We start from the raw sequence: 24,896 nt of genomic DNA, 5'->3' as shown, positions 1-24,896 counted from the left end.
ACACAAATACAGGAATATAACAAGAGGGGAAAAACAAGGTGCCTTTAAGAGGCGGGCAGGAAAAGGGAACACTAAGGGAAGGTTAATGAACGCTAGGGGAAAGTTAAAGGAACACTAGGGGAAGGTTAAAGGAACAGAGGAACTAGAGACTAGGAGAAGTCGGGAAGGAGAGCTAGGGAACAGGAGAACTGGGGACTAGGAGAACTAGGGACAAGGAACTAGGAGGAACTAGAAGGGGAGAACTTGGGACCAGGAACTAGGTGGAACTAGAAAGGGGAGAACTAGGGACAGAGGGGACTGAGGCCCGCGGAGGCGGGCTGGGGAACAGGGAGGAACTGGGGACAGAGACCCGCGGAGGCGGGCTGGGGACAGGGAGGAACTGGGGACTGGTGGGAAAACATCTGGGCCGCTCTGCAGAACAGAGGAGAGGGTTAATATTCAAAAGGGAACAAACAGAGCAGATGCAGAACAGTCCAAATAAACAAAGAAAACAAAGTAATAATATCTTCGTGTGACAAACACACAGGGGGAGATGTAATGTCCAAAAATACTATCTAAGTGAGAACAAAAACAGAGTGGGAGATGAAATGTCCAAACTACTAACTAAGTGAGAACTAACGGAGGCAATACGCTGGGTGAGTGACATCACAATCAAAACTCACCCAGGCGTATGCGTAATGGTACAGGAACAGCAGCGGGAACGGGGGCAAGAGGCATTACGCTGGGTGAGTGACATCACAATCAAAACTCACCCAGGCGTATGCGTAATGGTACAGGAAACAGCAGCGGGAACGGGGGCAAGAGGCATTACGCTGGGTGAGTGACATCACAATCAAAACTCACCCAGGCGTATGCGTAATGGTACAGGAAACAGCAGCGGGAACGGGGGCAAGAGGCATTACGCTGGGTGAGTGACATCACAATCAAAACTCACCCAGGCGTATGCGTAATGGTACAGGGACAGCAGCGGGGCGAGGGCATCGCCACCGGGTGGCTGGCTGTCCGAGCCGAGGAACAGAGTGCTGGAACAGTGGCGGTGGCGAGGGTGTCGTCCACCGGGTAGCCGACTGTCGGAGCCGAGGAACAGAGTGCTGGAACAGTGGCGGTGGCGAGGGTGTCGTCCACCGGGTAGCCGCTGTCGGAGCCGAGGAACAGAGTGCTGGAACAGTGGCGGTGGCGAGGGTGTCGTCCACCGGGTAGCCGCTGTCGGAGCCGAGGAACAGAGTGCTGGAACAGCGGCCGTGGCGAGGGTGTCGTCCACCGGGTAGCCGCTGTCGGAGCCGAGGAACAGAGTGCTGGAACAGCGGCGGTGGCGAGGGTGTCGTCCACCGGGTAGCCGCTGTCGGAGCCGAGGAACAGAGTGGCGCGCCACACCTTGGTGTGCGCGTCGGAACCGAGAGACGCATCGGGGTGCGTCTGCGAGGAGGAGTGTGCCAAGCACGAGGATCTTTGGAAAATGCGCGTTGGAGACTGGAGAGCGTGCCAAGCCCTTGAAGATGCGCGTTGCGCGCTGGTGACTGGAGAGCGTGCCAAGCCCTTGCAGATGCGCGTTGCGCGCTGGTGACTGGAGAGCGTGCCAAGCCCGAAGGTCTAGGAGATGCGCGTCTGCGCGCTGGTCGGGAGAGCGTGCCAAGCTCGAAGGTCTAGGAGATGCGCGTCTGCGCGCTGGTCGGGAGAGCGTGCCAAGCTCGAAGGTCTAGGAGATGCGCGTCTGCGCGCTGGTCGGGAGAGCGTGCCAAGCTCGAAGGTCTGAAGTGGAACACTGGAATACCTCCCGTAGAGGATTAGAGAGCGCAGTAGAGTGTCTCCCTCCAGGCAAACGGCGACAGGTGGCGAAGGCTTGAGCGCATCTGGCGCGCTGGTCTGGAGTGGAACACTGGAATACCTCCCGTAGAGGATTAGAGAGCGCAGTACAATGTCTCCCTCCAGGCAAACGGCGACGGGTGGCCAAAGCTTGCACCTCGTCTCACGCCGGGCGCTGGTCTGGATGTGCGTCAGGACGACAGCTGCGCGGGGGGTCTGAAGTGGATGACTGGGATGCCTCCCGTGGAAGTCTAGGGAGCGCAGACCAGTCCCACTCTCAGGCAACGGCGACAGCAGGCGAAGGCTGGAGCATACATCTCTACGCCGGAGAATCAATACAGCATAGGCAGAACAGAGGACCTCCCGAAAGAGTCTAGATGTTTGAGAATATGATACGGCATGTTTACAACACGACCCCACGCCGAAACGAGGGGAAGAGCCCTGGTATTTAAAGCCCACAGGGGAACTAATTAGCCTGCCACCACAGGTGCGAGAGGTAATTGATAATAGTCCAGGTGTGGCCACTGAGAGTAAACGAGAGTAAAGAACGAGAGGGTGGGGGCTAGAGAGAGTGAGTAGGGAATTCCTAACAGTAGGCTTAAAGAAGACAGAGAAAGTTGGTGAGCAGCGGACAAAACCTCACAATTTGGCCAGTAAAGTGGCCTAATTTCCTCCCCTGATACAGTAGTGACAACACACATGAACTATTTACAATACAGGGAGGCACATACAACACTCATAACTATTTACAACCAGTGTCAGAGTGAGCGCACTCAAGTTGTTCTGAAATTCTGAGGGCTCAGAGTGCACACTGGACGCTCTGACCAAAGAGTCAGTTTATCAGAGCGGAGCAGATTTTCAGAGTGAATTTATTAACTAGGGCCCTATGAAATCAGTTTTTATCTTTTCCTGTTTTCGATATTGATTTTATATTTTTTCCTTTGGATTTAACCAAAAAAAACTATACAAAATTATGTTTTTAACTAACTTTAATAACAGTACATCTGCAAACAGTACCAGTGTAGTTCAATGTTAAGTGCCAGTTAGGTTATGAGGTTTCTTTTTTCCAATTCAGTTCAGTTCAATGCAGTTCAACTGCCAGCGCAGTGCAATAACTAAATAATAATTAAATAGTTACATAATACAAAATAATAATTTGTTTAAAAGAAATCAGAAAAAAACTGTAAAATGTCCTTTATTTCAAAGAGATGTCTGAGACTTGTTACGAGCGACGCTAGTCAGTCTCGGAGTTGTCTCGGAATGGATTTGGTAGCTTTTTTCTGCGTCTCCGTAGACCGTGCCGCACCACCGTTTTAAAATCTTAGTGAAGATTGATTTATATGAAAACCGATCTATGTATAATTTAGCTAGCTCGCCAACGTTACTGTGATTAAAGCAAACTTTAATAATAATAATCATTATTATTTATTATAATTTTTTCCCAAGGGGCGGGGCGCCCCGCCAAGGCAATGGTAGGGGAAACACTGACGAATGATACCACTTACCCATAGCCGCTAGAGGTGTACCCCTCCTGCTGAGTTGCTGAGTTGTTTTTACGATTTGTAAGTCGCTTTGGATAAAAGCTTCAGCCAAATGACTAAATGTCAATGTAAATGTAAACCATCAGTATTCCTGAACCAGGCCCACTGGGCTTAACACACGGTCATCATGTCTTCACCGAGCTGTCAGGAGACAGCTGTAAATGATAATGACATCATGGCATGACACATGTTATTTGGGTTAAAGGGGGAAATCCACCCTAACATAGAATCCACATGTTACTTCTATAATTATGTGCAGAGTTTCAATGTGCGGTTATGAACAAGTCTCTCCTTAAAGCTAGAGAGACAAGGCTCTAGTAATGATGTCATCAAGAGACAAAAACAGACACAAATGATGGGACAACTCCTAAGAGGACATTATGACAGTACCCGAGGTGATTTTTACAGGGATATGGGAACATTTTCTGATTCTGAGCTATAAGCTTTAGATGTAAATACAACACATTTGGATGTAATAGCATAGGATCCCGAGGCCATCCGGATGCTCAATGACTATGCAACACTAACCCATCCATCTACATTCCGTGGACACACATCCACATGCACACTCACTTTAAACACTCACATTTAACATTCACTTTAGACACTTTACAACACTTTTTAACACTTCACCATTTTTTTTTTTTATCAATCTATTACAAAAGGATTTGCACTACATCCCTACCTCATTTTAGCATTTTAAAAAGGTTTGCATTTTGTACTTGTATACAAATGTTAGTATGTTTGTATATTCAATTGTATATTTTCTAGTAGTATTTGGACTTTATTCTTTTTACCTTTTTACTGTATGAAGCACATTCTCAGGGACAGAACCAAGCATTTCACTGTAATGCACATTATATGTGACAAATAAAACAACTTGGAACTTGAAACTTCAACTTCAAACATTGCATAAGCCCACAGACTCTAGCACTAATGCTCGATGGACCAACTCCATAAAAAAGGGTCACTTGACGTCATAAATACAAGTATTGATGCTCTGATGTGCGGCTTAGGGACACAGTTGTCTGAACTGTCCAACATCTTTGGAATTACACAATGTGAGTCATGTTTTAGGGTGGATTTTCCCATTTAACCCTTTCACTACCACACTACAGACGGTTAGTAGTGAAAGGGTTAACCTTCTTTAGGGTGGCAGTGAAAGGGTTAACCGTCTGTAGTGTGGTAGTGACAGGGTTGACTGTCTGTAGTGTGGTCGTGAAAGAGTTAAGGGAATAGGAGCTAACAATGCATTGTGCAACCCGCACGACAAGTGTGCCTTAAAAAGTGTTTTCCCGCGCAGTCGGCCCGTGTCCAGCCCTCCCCGCGCTATGCTGTCATTCCTCAAGGGGCCCAGTGAACTGACCTATCACAGGCAGGCATTTTCCAGCCTAGGAAATAAAAGTTCACCGCTAATCGAAATGCAAAGCAGATGCTGCAGCTGAAGACTTGGAGCAGGGTTTAGGAGTGGTACCCTGGCCCTGCTACAGACACACAGAGCTACTTAACACTGGGACAAAGTCCTGCTATTTTGACCAAAAAGGTGATAGAACCTCAGGTGAGCTATAAACCAGACAAAGTAATGACAGTGTTGTTTATCATGTAGTGTTGATATACTATAGTATTGCCTGCTGTCACACCTGTGTTGTTAACAGATAACAAATGAGGAAATTAGCCCCTCAGATCTGAGATGCAACACATGTAGTCATAGATTTAAACGTGTGTAGCTGTAGATCTCTTGAATTAATCTCTCTGTAAGCCTGCTCCAACTCTTTAATTTAACTAACAGCCTTTTTCACAACCATATGCCATGTTTATACTGTAGTGTGGGGATCATAATCCGTAAACAGTCTCTCTCTCTCTCTCTCTCTCTCTCTCTCTCTCTCTCTCTCTCTCTCTCTCTCTCTCTCTCTCTCTCTCTCTCTCTCGCTCTCCCTTATTTTTCTCTTTCTCTTTCATTCTCTCACTCCCTGGAAAGGGATGTCAGAGACAGACATGATTTTAACAATGCTATGCTTGGCAATATAATGAAGTTTGATTCAAACAGAAGGCGTCCGAGAACGACTCTGAGCGTGTTTGGGAACGGTACAATGCCAGGGTGGTTAAGAAAGCTTCTCATGTGCTACAGTGCCAAAGTGGACATATTATTTAGTACAACAGTGATTTTCATTGATACAATCGTGACCCCACGGTTTCCTGTGTAAATAAAGCTTCAGACAGTTTATTGAGAATAGAGAAAACATTTATCTAGACTTCATCTTTTAAACCTTATCCAAATAATTAGTCCTAACATAGTTATGGGAAGAATGAAAGTCAAAACATTTTCAGGTCAATATTAGCCTGTTAACACACGGAACACACAAGAAGGCACAGCAACACCTCTACTTCCTTAGGCGCCTAGGTGGGCTCCCACTCTCCAAGACATTTACAACAAGCGGTGCATGGGTAAGGCTAAGATAATAATCAAAGACTCCAGCCACCCAAACAACTGCCTCTTTGAACTGCTGCGGTCAGGCAAGCGATACCGGAGTCTCATGGCAAGCACAGAGAGACTCAGAAGAAGCTTCTATCCTCAGGCCATCAGGATGCTAAATGACAATAACACTATGTAACAACCATCAAACACACTCACAGCACACACATCCAGACGCACACACTCACTTTAAACAAACAACTCACTGCAGCACCCACTTTACCCACTTTAGACACTTAACACACTTTATATTTATTGGTAAAGAATTTGCACTACAACTCATACCTCATTACACCTTACTGTAAATTGTACCTAAATTGTACCTCATCCCATTTCTGCATTGTACTGTATATTGTATTGTAACTCAGTTACTTTTCTACTCTGCATTGTATATTGTATATATGTATATATTGAACACTTTTGTCTACGTACTTGACTTCTATTTTATACTTATTATACTTATTTTATACTTATCTATTTTTATCTAGCACAATCTCTGGAGCAAAACAGAAAGAAGCATTTTATATAAAAGTATTCTGTACTTTTGTATGACAACTAATAAAGAAACTTGAAACTCCCAAAACAACACATTCACATCCACACATTCAATAACATCTTGATATTCCATCTTGTCACTTTAAAGTCGTAACAGCAAAGAACATTGGCACACCATAGCCTATGTATCTATTTGTTTAGTCAATGTTTTCACTGTGGCTTCACCTCTGTGCCATAGGTTATGTCCACTGTGAGGCCTCAGCAACCACAGAAGATGGAGGAAGACGAGGAGGACGAAGACGAGGAGCAAGGGGAGGAGTTTGAGTTTGAGGACAGCGCTGACGAGGAGAAGGTTCAGGCGGACACCAAGGATTCTGTCAAACCCGCCCAGTTGTCCGTAGAGACCAAACCTGTTGAGGAGGCCCCCCTGAGTCCAAACGCTCAAATACAAGACGCTGCTGACTCACAGCCACTTCCTAGTACGTCGCCTCCCGCTGGACATGAGGCGAACACTTCCGAGGATACGGCCTCTACAGCCTGTTTAGGTAATGTTTGTTCTTTCTTACAGTATGTTGATATTAGCTGCTGAATATCCAATCACCACCACACTGTGAGCATATGACTCTCAGAGTACATCTTAAGAGTTTTTTTTATCTCTGCTTAAAGGGATTTCATAATTGCCTTAGGCAATGCAGGGATACATGTAGAGTAGAGTAGAGTTAACTTTCCCCTTAATTGGATAAAGTCGCAGATATCTGTATGATTACTGACTACCTGGGTAATGTTGCCAAACAAGCCCTGGTAATTATCGCTATTAGCCCCAGATAAAGAGAGATTAAAATTTGTGGGAACTTCTGTTGGACAAAATGAGCGATTAGTGCTTAATTAAAAGGCCTTTTTTCTACCAAGCCTATGTGTGCTAATCCACTAAGTGGTTTGTGTGGAGATGCATATGGGGAATTCTGGGGCCTGATAATGCTGCGTAGTGGAAGTCTGTTACATAACCAAGGGCTTTTAGCAGCACAGAGAGAGAAGGCATGGGACTGAGGTCCTCCCACACCAGATGACATGTGTTTTCACTGTGGTCTCGCCCAAGGAACCTGATCATGGCGCTTGTTTCACCATTTAGCAGTAAAACAATGGGTTGCAAACCATTTTCAGTCATTACAATACAATACTATAATATACAGTACTTTGTTATACTATACTATACTGTACCAGTGTTTCCCACAGGATTTTGTGAGACTGTGGTGGGTGAACCTCTGCCCCTCTTTTTTTGGTACATTTTAAAGTTAAATGCATCAATCTGGTGCACTTTGAGAGCAAAATAAAGAGGCTAGATCTACAGTATGATGAACTTTGAACACAAAATCGACTAGACTAGTGCTTCCCAATCCTCTCCTCGAAGCACCCCAGCCGTTCAATGTATTTGTTAAATTCCACCACCAGCACACCTGATTCAACTTAACTAGCCCTTTATTAGTTGAATCAGGTGTGCTGGTGGTGGAATTTAACAAATACATGGAATGGCTGGGGTGCCTCGAGGAGAGGTTTGGGAACCACTGGACTAGAGCATACATTTGAGCCATCAAAGAAATGAAGCAAAAGTGGTAACCTGTGTTGAACTGGTTTATATTTTAGAAAATAAAAGAATATACTGGATTACTATTATGACTACTACCACTGCCAATACTACTGATACATCCCTATTGGCAAACTTTATATTAAAAATTAAATTTCTTTATAATACATTTTTTTTTGGTTCATTATAAAACTGTGGCGGGCCGCCACAGTCTAGGTAATTAATGGGAAACACTGCTGTACTATAATACTATACTACACCACACCACACCACACTACACTATAATATACTGTACTATACTCTACATTACTATGTTTGTTATACTATAATACTAGACTATACTGTACTATAATACTATACTATACTACACTATAATTTACTATACTATACTATGCTATACTCTACCACAGTATACTCTGTATACTATATTATACCAATACCAATACTGTTACAGGCTTATACTTATAAACAGTTGACTGAGTTGTGTGTGTATAGTTGTGTGTACAGTTGTATAGTAGTGTGTATAGCTGTGTGTATACACTTAGTTGTGTGTATAGCTGTGTGCATAGTTGTGTGTATAGCTGTATCCAAAGCGCTTTACAATTTGTTCCTCACATTTGACCCATTCACACACCGATGGCAAAGGCAACCATGCAAGGTGCCAACCTGCACATCGGGAGCAATTTGGGGTTAAATGTCTTGCTCAAGGACACTTCGACACGCTGCCCGGGAGGAGCGGGAATCGAACCAGGAATCTCCGGCTTACCAGACGACTGCTCTACCTCCTGAGCCACTGTCGCCCCCTGTGTGTGTATAGCTGTGTGAATAGCTGTGTGTATAGCTGTGTGAATAGTTGTGTGTATAGTTGTGTGTGTGTATAGTTGTGTGTATAGTTGTATGTATAGCTGTGTGAATAGTTGTGTGTATAGTTGTGTGTATAGCTGTGGCATGTATAGCCTATAAAAACAAGAACAAGAGGAAAATAAATCAAAATCTCCTTAACAAACTCATTTTTTGTTGTTGTTTACTTTAATAATAATAACAAACATAATTATGTAATTTTGATCATCTCGTCTTGATTCTAACTGTCTTGCGCCTCATGTGTTTCTCATCCCAACAGATGTTCCACTTAGCGAGTCGTCCAGGCGGTAAGTTACCCCTCAGCTCTCTTGATCACAGTGTGTGGAAATGACTGGAGAAGAGCGACTAACCATCAACATCGATGTTATGATATTATCTCTCAGAGATACAGAGGTGTCGTCCCGACACCGGAGACATCTGCTATCATGTGTTATCAATATTCCAGCGCCGTTCCGTATTAGCATAATGCAAATGCACGACCCGTCTGTAGGGAGGGTTTTTGTCAGCAAGTAAAAGTATTGCCGGCGTGTTTTGAGAGAGAATTGCCCAATCGTGACAAGGCAATATGCTTCCCTATACGCCCTTCCCTGATGCCTTTTTGACAGTATCATCTTTTGTGTTGACAACGACAGTGTTGTGGATAATGCGTTTCAAAGTAGTGTAACTTACTGTTACTGTAAACACATTACTCTTTCCTGTAATGAAGGGACAAGTGCATTGGGCTGATAGATAAGGAGAGGCTTGTCTTTAGCCCACCGAGAGATAATGTATGACAGATATCTTTATTAGGGATGTGCATGACTGACCAAAATCATTTTCGAATAGTCTACTGTTCTTAAAGGAACACTCCAACATTTTGGGAAATTAGCTTATTTAACATCTTCCCTGGAGTTAGACAAGAAGATGCATACCTTTTTTGTCTCTCTGCATGCATTAGGCTTAGGGAACGCCTGGACCGTTAGCCTAGCTTAGCTTCATCACTGGAAGTGGGTCATACATTTACCCGAGTTCCCAACAATAATGTATTTTTTGTGACGTCCAGCAGGATCCACCAGAAGTCTCCCAGAGTCTCCTAGTCGCACAAGTCTCCCAGAGTCTCCTAGTCGCACAAGTCTCCCAGTCACACAAGTCTCCCAGTCACACAAGTCTTCCAGACACACAAGTCTCCCAGTCACACAAGTCTCCCAGTCACACAGGTCTCCCAGTCACACAGGTCTCCCAGTCACACAAGTCTCCCAGACACACATCTGTGTTTCTCATCTGTTGGGATGAGAAACACATGAGGCGCAAGACAGTTAGAATCAAGACGAGATGATCAAAATGACATAATTATGTTTATTATTATTAAAGTAAACAACAACAAAAAATGAGTTTGTTAAGAAGATTTTGATTTATTTTCCTCTTGTTCTTGTTTTTATAGGCTATACATGCCACAGCTATACACACAACTATACACACAACTATTCACAAAGCTATACATACAACTATACACACAACTATACACACACACAACTATACACACAACACTTCACCATAATTGATAAATGACAGAGCATGGAAAAAAAATACATTATTGTTGGGAACTCAGGTAAATGTATGACCCACTTCCAGTGATGAAGCTAAGCTAGGCTAACGGTCCAGGCGTTTCCTAAGCCTAATGCATGCAGAGAGACAAAAAAGGTATGTATCTTCTTGTCTAACTCCAGGGAAGATGTTAAATAAGCTCATTTCCCAAAATGTTGGAGTGTTCCTTGGGAGTCCAAAGTCCTGTTTGCACCCCTCGGCGGAGAACAAAAGGATTTATAATTTCTCCCAAATGCTCAGAAAGTACCTCTTTTCAGAAATCGATAAAAATAGAAAAATTACATTTTCGAGTGCTTTGAGATGTTATATATATGTCTCCTTACTTGCTAAACTTAATACGACTTGTAAATATGTTTAATTCTTGCTAGATGGTATGATTGTAATTATCTCCATCGCGTCACGAAATGCACATACACGCACGCGCGCAGTCGCGCACACACACAGAGCGTGTGTGTGCGCTGTGAAAAGGTGTTAGACCCCGCAGAGGTATCAGAGACTCGCTACCCCCCATCCAAATTCTAAACAACAGATTTGCTTTTCATAATATGTATGAATTATCTCTTGCAATAATATCCACGGGACTCGACTTTTTGCAGTCGTTGTGTATGTGTGTGTCACCAACACACACGCCAACTATCTCCTGCGTGCGGACCCGTGGACATTCTCTCACAGCTGATAAAAAAAAAAAAAAGCAATAGCCTACATACTTTTCCGGACTGATCATTTGAGCTCCTCTCCAGTTGAACTGCTACTGTGTTTAAATCCAAAATATTGATAAATCCAAATGCCATTGTGGAACATGTCATCTGTCTTCACGTTCAGTTAAATCCTCTCTACAAGTGAAACTGAAACTTACCAAGCCTATAAGTTGTTAAAGGGGCAGTAGGCAATTCATTTACTCAGTGGATGCCTAAACACAGAATGACACCAGTATCACTGACTACCACGGCAAGCCTATATAAAATTATTCTATTTAATAATAATAATAATTATAAATGTCTCTCTCTCTGTCTATATCTCTGTATCTCTCTCTCTTTCATTCTTTCTTTCTTTCTTTTTTTCTTTCTTTTTCAGGTAAACCTCTATATATCTAACGTGTGTACATGACATCAAATCAAAGTGTGTGTCACTGTAGGGCCGCCTGAGCCCAGTCATTGGAATAACAAAGGAACAACAGACTAGAAACTGGGCCTTTGTTCCAGGTGTGAATTGGTCTAGTGACATTGATCACATTGCATTCTGGGAGGGAGTGTAGTTCTCTTATCAAATTGCTGAATTCACTGAATCCTTTCAAACCGCTGTGCTGCGACTTGGTAAGGATTTTACCAGAATGTTTCATAGGACATTGATTAAAAACTATCGGCTTGAATTTTACAATTGATGGCTTATTTTGAAGGTATGAACCTGTAGTTTCATATTATGTAGGAGCTAGAAAACATAACGGTTCCATAGCCTGAAGTCTTATAGTCATACAGGTTCAACAATGTATTGAATGATCGTGAGAAACGCAGCCCGGAGCCGACAGACGAGAGCATCGTGTGCGCGTGTGCGTATGAGGGCCGTCGAACTTTGTTTCACCATCCTCACGGAACCTTCCCAAAATACAATCTAAGCCATCCTGAAATTAATGTGGACCATCCCAAATATTTTATCTTTGTTTTGTTCAGATTGAATAAGAACAGCAAAACTGATTATGACAATTATGATAACCCAGTGTATAATAATAATAATAATAATAATAATAATAATAATAATAATAATAATAATAATAATAATAATAATAATAATAATAATAATATTTGTATGATATCAATGCTAGAGATAACTGCAATGTAAAGAACAACGCAATATGCACTTCTATGTGGTAGTAATAGGCATCTGATTAACAAGTGCTATTGTACAGTATTTGTATTTATCTCTTATTTGGCTTAAACACGTAGCATGTTCATATCACCAGAGTGTTAGATTAAAGTTGTTATCAGCCTTCATCGCCTCCGTTTTATCGATCCTCTGTGTTGTGTTTGTTGTGGTTCATGGCGCCAATCGTTCTGTGGAATTCTCACTCCCACGACTGACTGGCTAAAACACTATCTCTTCTCCCTCGTTGCATTCAAAATGACGTACGTTGAAAGTCCAGATGTAGTATCAGAACAGAATGAAACAAATTGAAAGTCTTTAAACGGTTAAGAAACTAAATTAATAAGTTCCATATCTCTTGGTTGTGCCTCTATCCTGGTGGTCCGCTCTTCGCTGCGACTGGAGAAACAGAACAATCGCTATTAATGTAGCTGTCTCATTAATGCCACAACTTGAGTGAGTGAGTGAGTGAGGGAAGGAGAGAGTGAGGGAGGGAGAAAGGGAATTACCTGATTCTACTGCACAGCTAGCATTATCCGTGGAAGGGATACTTCGTTTTCAAGAGCAGCATTTTGACTCCTCATAGTTAACGTTACCTAACGTTATGTTATCAGCTCATTGTGTCCTGGTAGTGTTGCCAGTGACTCATTAACTGGCAAGCAAGCAGACAACAGTAATGTTTCTTTAACATCACAGTCTAATGTTAACATTAACAATAGCAAGCTTACCTACCTCATTGACTTGCTGTGTGTTTTCTTGATGTAAAACTGCAGCATCCCACCACAAGACGCCATTGTGTATCACTCTGACAGTCAATACCGGAGGTGACAGGCATCTGACAGCATTTTGCGGGTCTAGCTAACGTGTGTGTGTGTGTGTGTGTTGTCAAGGAGGTTTAATAAGAACTGTGTGGGCTACACAAAATATGCAGTCAGTTTCATTTCTATCACTGTTCATTGTAACGTTACCGTTTTTATTAGTTTCAACTCTCCTCCCAAATCCATCCCAAAATGAATTTACATCCTCCCTGATCCTATTTTTATCAGCCACGGGACGACGGGACGTCCTTAAGCTCGAACCCTGGCAATTACCTCTCACGCTAACAGGGTGTGAATATGCCATAGTGCTGCTTTAAAATAATTTCGCGATGAAGTGAAACGGAATGCGGTTCAGGCTGATTATCAGGCGACCCCTCATATATATGTTAAAACCAGCAGGGCCTCTGATATGGGCTTGGCCCCTGTGTTGAGTTCTAGGAAGTGTGCTGAGAAACCTCTAGCAATAAGGGAATATTGACCTTCTATTCCTGTGGGCTTTCCTGTGCTGAAAAGAGGGGGTTCATGTGTCTGCAAGCACGTGTGTGTGTGTGTGTGTGTGTGTGTGTGTGTGTGTGTGTGTGTGTGTGTGTGTGTGTGTGTGTGTGTGTGTGTGTGTGTGTGTGTGTGTGTGTGTGTGTGTGTGTGTGTGTGTGTGTGTGTGTGTGTGTGTGTGTGTGTGTGTGTGTGTGTGTGTGTGTGTGTGTGTGTGTGTGTGTGTGTGTGTGTGTGTGTGTGTGTGTGTGTGTGTGCGTGCGTTTGTGTTCTTGTGTGTGAGGAGATTTCTGCTGAGTGCACTTTTCCACTTGGCTTTAGTCAATATTCCTCTTTACAGAAGAGCTATCAATAGCATTTTCCATCATCAAGGTGTAAAGGAGTGTCAGCACATCCACAAGATCTGTCAGCAGTTTCACAATAATATTACCAAAACTACTCTGAATGTTATTGCGGCCGGGGACACCACTTTTTTTCTCCGTATACACGGCAATGAGAGCACATCAGGCTGTTAGAGCCATTTGGCTCAAGGCACCGTTTTCTTTTTTGTTTTTGTTTTATGTGCGCTTAAGTGTTTGATGCCACCACTTACGTTCAGACTCCCCTCTCTGACAGATGGTTTTCATTAAATGCGTTGCATGGAACCTTGCTGATGAAAAGAACTACACAATAGAAGGCCGCGGCACATACAGGCCGCGTGTTTTATGCGGAGGGATCGCTTTAACCTTATCGCCGCTCGCCTCCCGAATACGAGCAGCGGCGGTTTATAGCACCTATCCCGTTTCATCACCACATTCTTTGTTTTGTCGACTTTGGCCGTCCTCAGCCAGAGAGACACGTAGAGGAAAGGCATTTAAGCCACTACCTAGACCCCTACCTCACCTCACTGCTCTCTGTAGAAACTAATGGTAGTACAATGTGCTGTGAAAGAAAAATAGGATTAAGTAGATCCGGGGGAAAGCGTCCCGTGTGCTCATGCCCTGCGATAAAACACACAGATGCACCATGAAGTCAGGAGCCGAGTGCTGCACCAGTCGCAAATTTTTTATCTAATTGCGGTCTGTTATGCGTGGAGCGACTCGGGTGGCGGGGCCAGGTGCCTAGCCGGAGGAGCTTAGACGCTGGAGGAGGAGACATTGGGCCTCATTCACCAATACTCTCTTATATATTTTTCTTATATTTTTTCTCAACTGTCTGTTAACACTTTGGTTGCCTTGGGTTAAATTAATGATATACCATAGATTGCCAGCGCTATTTGTCTATGGAGAAAGTCCCCTTCTTTGCAGGGCTATAACTTTTTAAATTCTATTGCTACATTGCCATTATTAGGGCCCATTCAAAGTCCTATATGTATTGTTCATTGTGTAGCAACGTTAAACTTTTTCATTCACATATTCATAGTAAAGTATGGTCTAATGTATAAGTATGTTTTCATCTCTTTCTGCAACTTTCTCCAGAACGTGATATATAGCCCCAAATGCATTATATTGATGATGAAATACAGTTTGATGGCAATCAGCGCGATATAAAAAATTCCAACTAGACGTACTTCTAGAAGTTACTACACGTCATCTGATGTTGACCGGATGGGCGAGGGGGCGTTTATAATTCCGTGGGCAGCGTTATACCAATCATCTAATGTGGGTCAAATGTTGATAAAAGCAGTTAGTATCGAAGATGGTAACGTTACACGCTGAAACTCACCCCAGTCTCCGCGCGCCGTTGGGCGATCATCGTCGAGTAGAAATTTTATCATTATGGGATATATTATTACCCGGTCCATCTCCAGCTTGTATAATGGTATATACGTCCAAATCATGTTGTTTATCGAGTTATTGGCAATCGATCGCTATGTAGAGTGACGAGCTAGAATGCCGGAACGTATACCGAGTGCCCGGAAGTAATAGGGCCGACCAGCAAAACCTCTACTGCGCTTCCTGTTAAGCGGTTGCGCCGATCGGCCACCAGATGGCGCTCCTGAACCGCCAGAGAGCTCAGTGGGTCCTGCTGGTGGACCTCAGGCCAGCGGAGGGGGAATATGAATCCGATTCCAGATTTTTGAAATATTGATATAAGGACGCTGTACAGCGTCCCCCGGCAACTTTAGCATGGCCAGCAATGACGCTGTAAAGCGTTTTTAGGCAGTCAAAGTGTTAAGAAAAAAATAAGAAAAGCCACCACTGCATTCATCAACCCGTTCTTAACTCATTGAATGCCAAAAACAAGTATTCTCGTTTTTCAAAGGCAACCGTTTTTTTTTTTTTTTTTTTTTTTTTTATTATTATTATTATTATTATTATTATTATTATTATTATTATTATTATTATTATTATTATTATTATTATTATTATTATTATTATTATTATTATTATTATTATTATTATTATTATTATTATTATTATTATTATTATTATTATTATTATTATTATTATTATTATTATTATTCTAAACAGTTGGTGTGTGATCCCTGAAGCTCTAAGGGAATTGGAATTGAAATGACGATCGAATCCCGATAGGTGGCAGTATCGCCTACCTTTTGATCTGGGCTAGTTTAGTGTGGGGGGCTCACACGCCGGAGTTGAGAGCACTCAAGAGGCAGCAGCAGTGGTAGAGAGGTACCAATGGCGATCGTGAACTTTTGGAGATTATTATGAAGAGGACAAAACAATCACACTTATGGATGATAATGTGCGTTTTCACCAGACTACATTGGACTACTATAGTCAAACCGGCCGAGGAGGTAACATATTCTGTTCAACGCTCTGTGGTATAGTCGCTGCCAGGATAGCACTCCAGAGGCAACCGTTTGTTTTGTGATGTTTGTAGCCTTGTTTTTAGGGCCTCTGAGGTGCTTTGGTACCATGAGGTGCAAGCATAGTCGTAGTACCCTTGAATGAGTGCTCCTGCTAGAGTCTTCAGGGTATTCTTGTTTACCAGAGAGGAGATCCGGTACAATAATCTTGTTCGTTGGTTGACTTTTTTTTATTACATTGGTTGCCATTTTGTCACAGGAAAGATTTGCCTCTAGGATGGAACCCAGGTATGTAATTTTATCTTTCCTTGTGACAATATTGTCACCCACTGTAACAGAGAAACCGTTGGCCTTGCTGAGTTTGCTATTTGATCCAAAGAGAATGGATTCTGTTTTACCCAGGTGTAATTAAGCATTACATCACGCGCAGGAGTGGTTTGTGAACAATAAACCATGCCTAGGGGTGGTCGTTAGGCCCGAGGCGCAGCCGAGGGTCGTTAGACCCCCCTAGGCATGGTTTATTGTTCACAAATCACGACTGCAAGTGGTGTAAAGCTTTTATACAACTGCCAGATTCATCCAACCTTATTTCTATACAATAAACACACATTAATCGAAGATTTATTGAAAAAACCATCCGCCAGAAAAAGTAGTTCCCACAACTACAAAAAAGACAAGTTGCCTCCATGTGGAAGCAGCTTGAAGTGCATCCAACCAAACTAACACATCCAAATGTGTATTATTGGAATGATTGAGAGAAGTTGCCTCATGTGGAAGCAGCTTGAAGTGCATCCAACCAACTAACACATCCAACTGTGTATTATTGGAATGATTGATTGAAAATGTTATTACCAGATGCAGAATGGGTACAATACAGTACGGCTCAATACACACAATTGTTAAGGGAATGCAGACCTACTTTCCATAGAACTTCATTCTTAGATGCTTCTATATAAAGTAGGTAAAACAAATTAAAAAGTTTTCTTTGCCCTATAGGAAAAAAACGTTTTCTTCGCCCTATTCTTTTATTTATTTTTTTAAACCTACTGTAGAGGGCCTAAACTTAACCAGTTGGAAACCAAGCGTACAGTAATAAAATTAGCAATCAATCAATCAATCAACTCAATAGGCCATGCTCACTTAGAACAGCGCAGCACCCAGCCCTCTCAGTCTGACTATCCCCCGCGTTGCAGGCAGAGTGTGTGTGTGTGTGTGTGTGTGTGTGTGTGTGTGTGTGTGTGTGTGTGTGTGTGTGTGTGCGTGTGTGTGTGTGTGTGCGTGCGTGCGTGCGTGCGTGTGTGTGTGTGGGGGGGGGGGGGGGGGGGGGGGTGGCGGTGGGTGGAGACTAGAGCGAGCGCTGACAGTCGAAAGGAAAAAGAAATTGAAAAAAAAATTGTAAATTAATCAATCAATCAATCCGCGATTTTTCTTTTGTTACAGAATGATTCAAGACCCATCCATTACATCATCCAACATTGTTTAAACGACTAAGACATTCGCTGTGACAGAATCGCTTGATATTTAGTCGTTTAGTCGCTATCAACATATCCATTTGTAAAGATTATTGTCCACCTTCTTGTGATCCGGCGGAGTGATGTGATGTGGGTCGGTTGTGGGCGGGTCCTAGGCCAGCAGCGTGGAATTGTTGCCAATAAAGACGTGTAAAATGACTGTTTCAGCCAATCAGAATCGAGAAATTTGCATGCCGTTGTATAATGATAGTTTGTTATCAGCAGTGGTGCAGTGCTGGTATAACTCGGTATAACGGCGTTATACCTCGGTCACTGAGGCTGAAGTACGCGCAATCGCTTTTTACATGGCATTATCCAACCGGACTCCCGGAGAAGCATGCAGCTGCAGAGCCGCAGAGCCAGCGGCGCTCTCTGGGCCGCGCGCTGACGGCCGCGCTGTGAGGCAATAGTATCCAGCTGCAAGACGAGAGCAGCCAAAAAAAACTGTGCATGCGCGCGCACGCGCGTGGAGCGTTTGACCTACTGTCAATTTGCCACTGCACCACTGGTTATCAGCAAGCCAGGTGCAGATTCTGCCGAGTTCTGAGCTGAGGGCTTTTTCAACCTGCAACTTGTCCCTGTCAGAGACCAGCAGGGCTGAGTCGTCCGTGAACAGGAACAAGTTGCAGTCACAAGCTGATGACATGTCATTTGCATAAATTAGGAACAGTAAAGATCCTAGTATGCTTCCTTGTGGAACACCACAGCTCACTGGGAGGGGGGGGGGGGGGCAGTGTACCGTTCACCTCCACCATCTCTTCTCTCCCCTCCAGGTAGGATTGCATCCAGCTCTATCAAAACCAATTGCTTTTAGCTCATCAATTAGAATGGAGTTATTGACAGTGTCAAAAGCCTTTTGGAGGTCCAACATGACCATTGCGCAGTATTTGCCCATGGCCACCTCGTGTTTGATGTGGTCGTTCAAATAGAGAAGGCATGTGTCAGATTGGAATTCGTAGATTCGCTTTTTTGTGCACTCAGAACTTGTAGATGTGGAGGCACAGGATTTGACTGGCGAATGTGTGTGAGTTGAGGCTCCAGAGTATTATTGCATACATCTAAAAGGACCGCTCTTGGCAATCTGAAACGGCTAAGCAGCCACTCATCTGGCTCTGCAAATAGATCTAGAAGATCTCAAAATATGCGTTCTATGCGTACGGCCTGCCAGAGCATCTAACTGTTCTAACAGCAATATATAATCCATTTCAGAAGCAGAACGCACGCAATAAGTTCTGGGTTTTTAAAGTCGTATGTGGGGGCAAATGACCAATGGTAGGCATTTTTTTCTTTTTCTCATCTGGGTAAGAGTTTCTTATCTGGGTAAGAGTGCTCTCGACCACTCTTAAAAATTGGTCTTGCCTAAGAGAAAAGCAAAAATAAGAAACCATTGCTGAATCCCTGGTAAGAACAAAATAAGAAAAAATGCTAAGAATAAAATAAGACAAAATCTGTTCTTATATCGCTTTTTGAATGAGGCCAATTGTTTATAGTGAACGTTTCATGACCTGAGGACTAATAGAAATCAGTCAGCGCAACGCCTGTTCACTCCTAAAGAACTGCCGTGGCCTGAAGAGACCAGGGGGGCCGAGCGGGTAGAGATATGGCAGGCAGCGGAGTAGCTGCAGGGAATAGAAACTAAGGGAAGATGGTGGGATTTGTGCTCCGGTAGCTCACGTCTTAAGGACGTGCTGCTCCCCATAGGCTGAGTGCACAGGCGGGTTCTTGAGGGGGCACGAGAAGTGCCTGGGCCTCTAGCGCTGCTCCAATCACTCATGATACCAACGCATTAAACAAACCGTGGTCATGATTGTTCTACTGTTTTGATTGATTGATTGAAAATGTTATTAACAGATTGCAGAAGGGGTACAATACAGTACAGCTCAATACACACAATTGTGAAGGGGATGCAGACCAGAGAAAGACTTTCGTCTTGTTTACATCAGGGTCCCCCATTTTCAATGCATCATAACATATATGACATACATGACATACAGATAGACAGTACTGCTACATCTATACATTTACGACATACCAGATTTACAAATACAGTACTGTTTTTGATACAAAAATGTGTAGTTGATGTAGTTATAATAATTTTCTGAACATGCTATTTTAACCCTCTGAGACCTGCCGTCTCCCAAGCCTGGGCTCCAAGCCTGGGCTCCAAGCCTGTCTGAGCCATTTTCACAAAGAAATGCTTGCCATCCAATCACCCCCCCCCCCCCCCCCCCAAACATTCTTTTATTCTCACAGAAATCTCCAGATGTCAAAGGTTATTGATACCAAATCACAGTATGAGCGTTTCATAAATGTGAGGCTATTCAATTCAAGGTGTTAAGGTCTTTTGGAGGGAATTCTGACTATTTTTGAATATAGAGTCTGATGGTATCAACCCCAAACGTGCTGCAGGAATCTATTATACACAGTTGACCTATCTCAAACCCTGCCCCTCTTTTCCTGATCCTCCAATCACAACTGTTGCTTCCCTAAGGTTTGAGATGACCACCATAGGTTTCGATCATAATGTTCCAAGCCTTTAAATACTCAAAAATTAAGATAAATTGACTAGGCGCAAATCTATAAACAAATAGTATTTATTACATGACTATTTATGACTAGAAAAAATGTACACACAGTGCTAAGCACATGTAGTCGGCTTTTTAGTTTTTTACAATCCCTTTTGTTGTATGGATTGAGACGACTGATGCATAGAATGCAGCAGAATAAGGCACTGACGTTACTGCAAGCAAACTAGCTGGAATGCGGCCAGCGGTTTCTCAGTGGCAGGCAGAGCGGTGAGCTTGCTTCCTGGTCCGTAGGGCTGTCTGCGGGAAGCCTGTTAGGGTGAAGAGTTGAGACGTTTATTATGGAGCAGTTGAGAGCAGGAATGGACCTGAACTCGCTGCCTTGTAATGCCTGGTTAGGACGCTGGTCTGTTCCAGTTTTCCGCTAATGCAGTTGCTGTCACGGCATATGAGGAAAGGTAATGGTTTGGCGGATTGTTGGACAAAGAAACAATCTACGTCCAGAGCCAATCTGAGTCACAAACAAGAGAATACTGCAAAAATGTATCCAACACCACCAAATAAAGCTATTTGCCCATATTAATGCTTTGCTGGGCCACCGGAGCCTGGCAGAGCCTCATCTTCTCGGCTTCTTAGCGCTGGCACCACTAGCGTTGCTTACGTGTTCAATAGGGATAGAAATTTAATTACAGTTGATGGGACTCTCCCACACCTCATATCCTGCTGTATAATCATGTCCTATGGGGGAGAACTATCCCACACAGTGTCAACACAAGCCACGTGACGAGCTGTGTCAACACAAGTTCCCCCAGTGATGTCAGTCTGTGTATTTTCGAATGCCTAGTTCAGGGAGGGCATGCTTTCATAGAACAATTTAAAAACAGTGATGATTATGTAAGTAAGCCGTAGTCATGACAGGTAATGATCGGCTAGGGCTCAGGAGCAACTCTGAATAACTCTATGAGGTAACTAGCTGTCGGTGAGATTATAATTTTCATATCTGGGTCTCGCATGAGTTCCTGTGAATAGCAGACTAGCTCAGCTCATCCTCCATGTTGCTGAAGTCAGCACTGTATGATTACACCACAGAGTAAAAGGAAACACCATCAAAAACACCATATGGGCTCTGTCAGACTTAAAGGGGAGTGTGTATATCTTCATGCTTGGACAGCAGGGAACTATTCAACCAACCCCCAGCCCCCCCTACTCCAGGACCAAGTGCTCCACCCACCCCCATATCTAGCTGCCATGCCTCCCCCTTTCCTCCCCATGAAATTAACTTGTAATGAGGCGCACAGGACTTTGTGCTGTGTGAGTTCATAGCTTCACTGTTGTTGTTTTTCTCTTCCAGTGCTCCAGCAGCGGTCCAGCCCAGTACTTCGGCTCCGTCTGCGAGAGAGGACCTTCAAGGGTGTCCTGAGGGTCCGGCACCCACGGAAAAGGGACCCGATTCTGACCATCGAGGCGAGGAGACGGCCAAGGAGACCTACAGCCTGCGGGACCACGGTGAAGGTACTGACCCACATCATGCAGGCAGGAAGGAGAGTAATGTAATGTACCTCATGCTGGAGATCAAGGGTTTGGTTTTTTTAGACCTAAAACCTAAATAAAATTGTGTCTAGCCTTGGGGGTCCAGGCTCATTAGAACATAGCGGTTCTCATATCATGCAGGGATCCCAAAGGAATCCACTTGAGTCCCCTGGACACATTTTGAGTTCTGACCCATGGTTATGAACGACTGTAGACCAGATGCTATGTGACAGTCACAGTACTGATTCTCTATCTACAGTACAGTACAGTCAGTACAGTCTGTGATTGCATTTCATACTGCATTTGTTGACCTTGATTCAAGGCAGCGAGAAAACCATATTACAGGCCCATTATCTTCTTACCCTTCATGGATTCACAGGGGAGAAAGAGGCAGCACACACACACGCACACACACACACACCGCACTAACGCACGCACGCACGCACGCACCCACGCACACACACACACACACACACACACACACACACACACACACACATGTCTCCGTCATGATTTGATTTCCACGTGAACGTGACATGAATCCAATTAATTCAGGATGAGGATCAATAGAGGACTATTTCCATGAGGGTAAAATTGCTTTTGGATTTTGAGCCAGTCAGCAATGTGGTTGTTATTTGAAGGTGGCTCAGGAGAAGACTTGCAGAGGAGCTTCATTCTGCTGCAGTACATTTCATGTGTTTTCCCACATCGACATATATTGTCATGTCAGAAGTGTACAGTATATTTCAGTTGATTGAAGAATATTGTGAAATTAAGCTCCTGACTGAGAAAAATAAATGAATCTGTGCTTCTGAGATTGGATTGATGTCCCCTGCATGAAGCCTGTTTTCAATTTTCTCATGCATACGTTGTTCTCTTGTTTCTTCTTAATAACAGTGTATAAACACCAGCCTGTATATTAATAGTTGTTGAATTGAAGGTTGTTTTTCCCCCAGTGAGCCAACTGTACAGTACAGGAATCATTCCATGATTAATATTTCCTGTTTATAACATGATTAATGGAATATTTCCTGTTTATAACACAGCCAACATAGCTCTTTTTTAACCTCTGCTGTTGCCAGAGAACATTCTTGATTTGATTGTCTGATATTGGTTGCACAATTAACTTATGTCAACAACACCATAAATGCATTTAGCCACTAATGACTTTCAGCATAGTTTCAGTACCAGAGACATTTCCCCCTCAGTGGTAATGCATTGTTGTTACTTACAGCAGGAGTTACAGCTATGAGTGCATTTAGTATTCTTGTGTTTCTGCGCAGGGAAGTTGGATAAAAGTGAGCAAACACAGTGGGTGAACTTCTTGTTCAGACTGTTTGAAATAACAAGCTGTTTTCCCAAGAGACCTAGTTAGTTACTTTGCTGATATGCTGATTGTCAGGCTGGTAGACAAACATCCAATTGTTTTCTGTATGTTGTGAATTATTTGACTTTTAGATTGATTTCTTTTTGTCTTTATTCTGCCCACATGGGCTTATAAGTCACCATGCATACATTATAAATGATCTAAACAGAAATTACCACACAAACTCCCTCCCCTCCTAAGCTGTACAAATAAATGTTGCCATAAAAAAGCACCCCTCCTAAAACTTTTTATTATTTTATAATCATCCAGCCAAAAATAATATGAATCGATAGAAGACATGTACTGAATGTTCTAAAGGTATGTTTAGATACATTTAAAGACACATATACTAAATCACACTCTAACAGCTCTGCCAAATCCAGACATCCACGATCAAAACAGTTGAAAGTAGAAAACGTGGCTTTCAATTAACCACATCACTTGTGAGGATTCGCCTGTTCCCTGGACCTTTATTCCTTGTCTCCTCACCTCACCAGCCCCCACCTTTGGACTTTCCCTGTCTACTCTCCTCAACAGCCCCCACCCTTGCAATGTTTTACTCTCCTCTACTCTTCACCAGCCCCCACCCTTGGACTACCTTTCACAGCTGTCATAAGTTATGATTAGCGCCCCAGAGGGCTTTAAATACCTGGACCTCCCCTCCAGTCCTTGGCGGGTCGTTCTGTATGCTGGTTCTGTGTTCTGGACTCTGTATCTTTATCTGTGTTCAGTGTTCATGGAGTCCTGGACGTTACCATCACCTGCCGCGTCTCCGGCGTGAGACGACGTGCCAGCCATCACCACCTGTCGCCGTTTGCCTGGAGTGGGACACCGTCTGCGCTCTCTAATTCTCTACGGGAGGTTTTCCAGTGTTCCCACTCCAGACGTCAAGCCGGCGCGCATCGCTTCCTATTTCCACGGGAGGATGCGTCTCTTCGCCCCGGTCCCCTGGGACCCCGGTGTTCTGCGCTGCCCGTCTACAGCTTCCGAGGAGGATCTCCGTGCCAGGCCTGGAGTGGTGTTCCCACTCCAGACGTCAAGCCGGCGCGCTCCCACTCCAGACGTCAAGCCGGCGCGCTCCCACTCCAGACGTCAAGCCGGCGTGCATCGCTTCCTAGTTCCATGGGAGGATGCGTCTCTTCGCCCCGGTCCCCTGGGACCCCTGTGTTCTGCGCTGCCCGTCTGCAGCATCCGAGGAAGATCTCCGTGCCAGGCCTCCGCCGTCGGGCCCCTGGTTCCCATGCCAGGCCTCCGCCGTCGGAACCCTTTCCTCATCCCTGTAAGCAGCCCTGGCCCTCGCCCTGTCCAAGGCCTTAACCCTGTTCTCTGTCCCTGTCTCCAGCCCGCCTCTCCGGGCCTCTGTCCCTGTCCCCCTCTCCAGTGCCCCTGGTCCTTGACATTTTGCCCTGGCCCTGTCCCTTAGCCTTAGCCCCTTAGCCTGTTCGCCTCTTAAAGGCACAGTGCCGCATTTTCCCTATTTTCTTTGACTCCAGTGTTTTTGTGTTCTCCATTAAAGGGACAGTGCCGCCTTTTGTTATGTAATGAATAAATGCCCTGTTTTGGCTTACTCTCATACCTGTCTTGTGTTGTGCGATTGGGGTCGGTTACAAACCATAACATCACTAATAACCAAATATGAAGCTTGTCTGAACCTTTTTTTTGTATTCTGTAGTGATGTAGTTTATTGTGTTTCCATGGGCACAGTG

At 43.9% G+C, this 24,896-nt stretch overlaps 1 protein-coding gene across 1 annotated transcript in view; it reads left to right on the top strand.

Annotated features, from left to right (window-relative positions):
- The window catches only part of arhgef10la (Rho guanine nucleotide exchange factor (GEF) 10-like a), a 356,918-nt gene that overhangs the window by 14,079 nt on the left and 317,943 nt on the right, over positions 1 to 24,896 (top strand). The window contains exons 2-4 of the mRNA XM_084315714.1: positions 6,551 to 6,857; positions 9,015 to 9,042; positions 21,646 to 21,806. Of these exons, the coding sequence (XP_084171840.1) occupies positions 6,554 to 6,857; positions 9,015 to 9,042; positions 21,646 to 21,806 (493 nt within the window). The 5' untranslated portion in view covers positions 6,551 to 6,553. The remainder of the gene's footprint in view (positions 1 to 6,550; positions 6,858 to 9,014; positions 9,043 to 21,645; positions 21,807 to 24,896) is intronic.

This window comes from Notolepis coatsorum (assembly GCF_963971535.1).
Source record: "Notolepis coatsorum genome assembly, chromosome: 6".
NCBI classification, from domain to species: Eukaryota; Metazoa; Chordata; class Actinopteri; order Aulopiformes; family Paralepididae; genus Notolepis; species Notolepis coatsorum.
The sequence above is the reverse complement of the archived record's forward strand: the minus strand, read 5'-3'. Positions and strand labels throughout refer to the sequence as shown.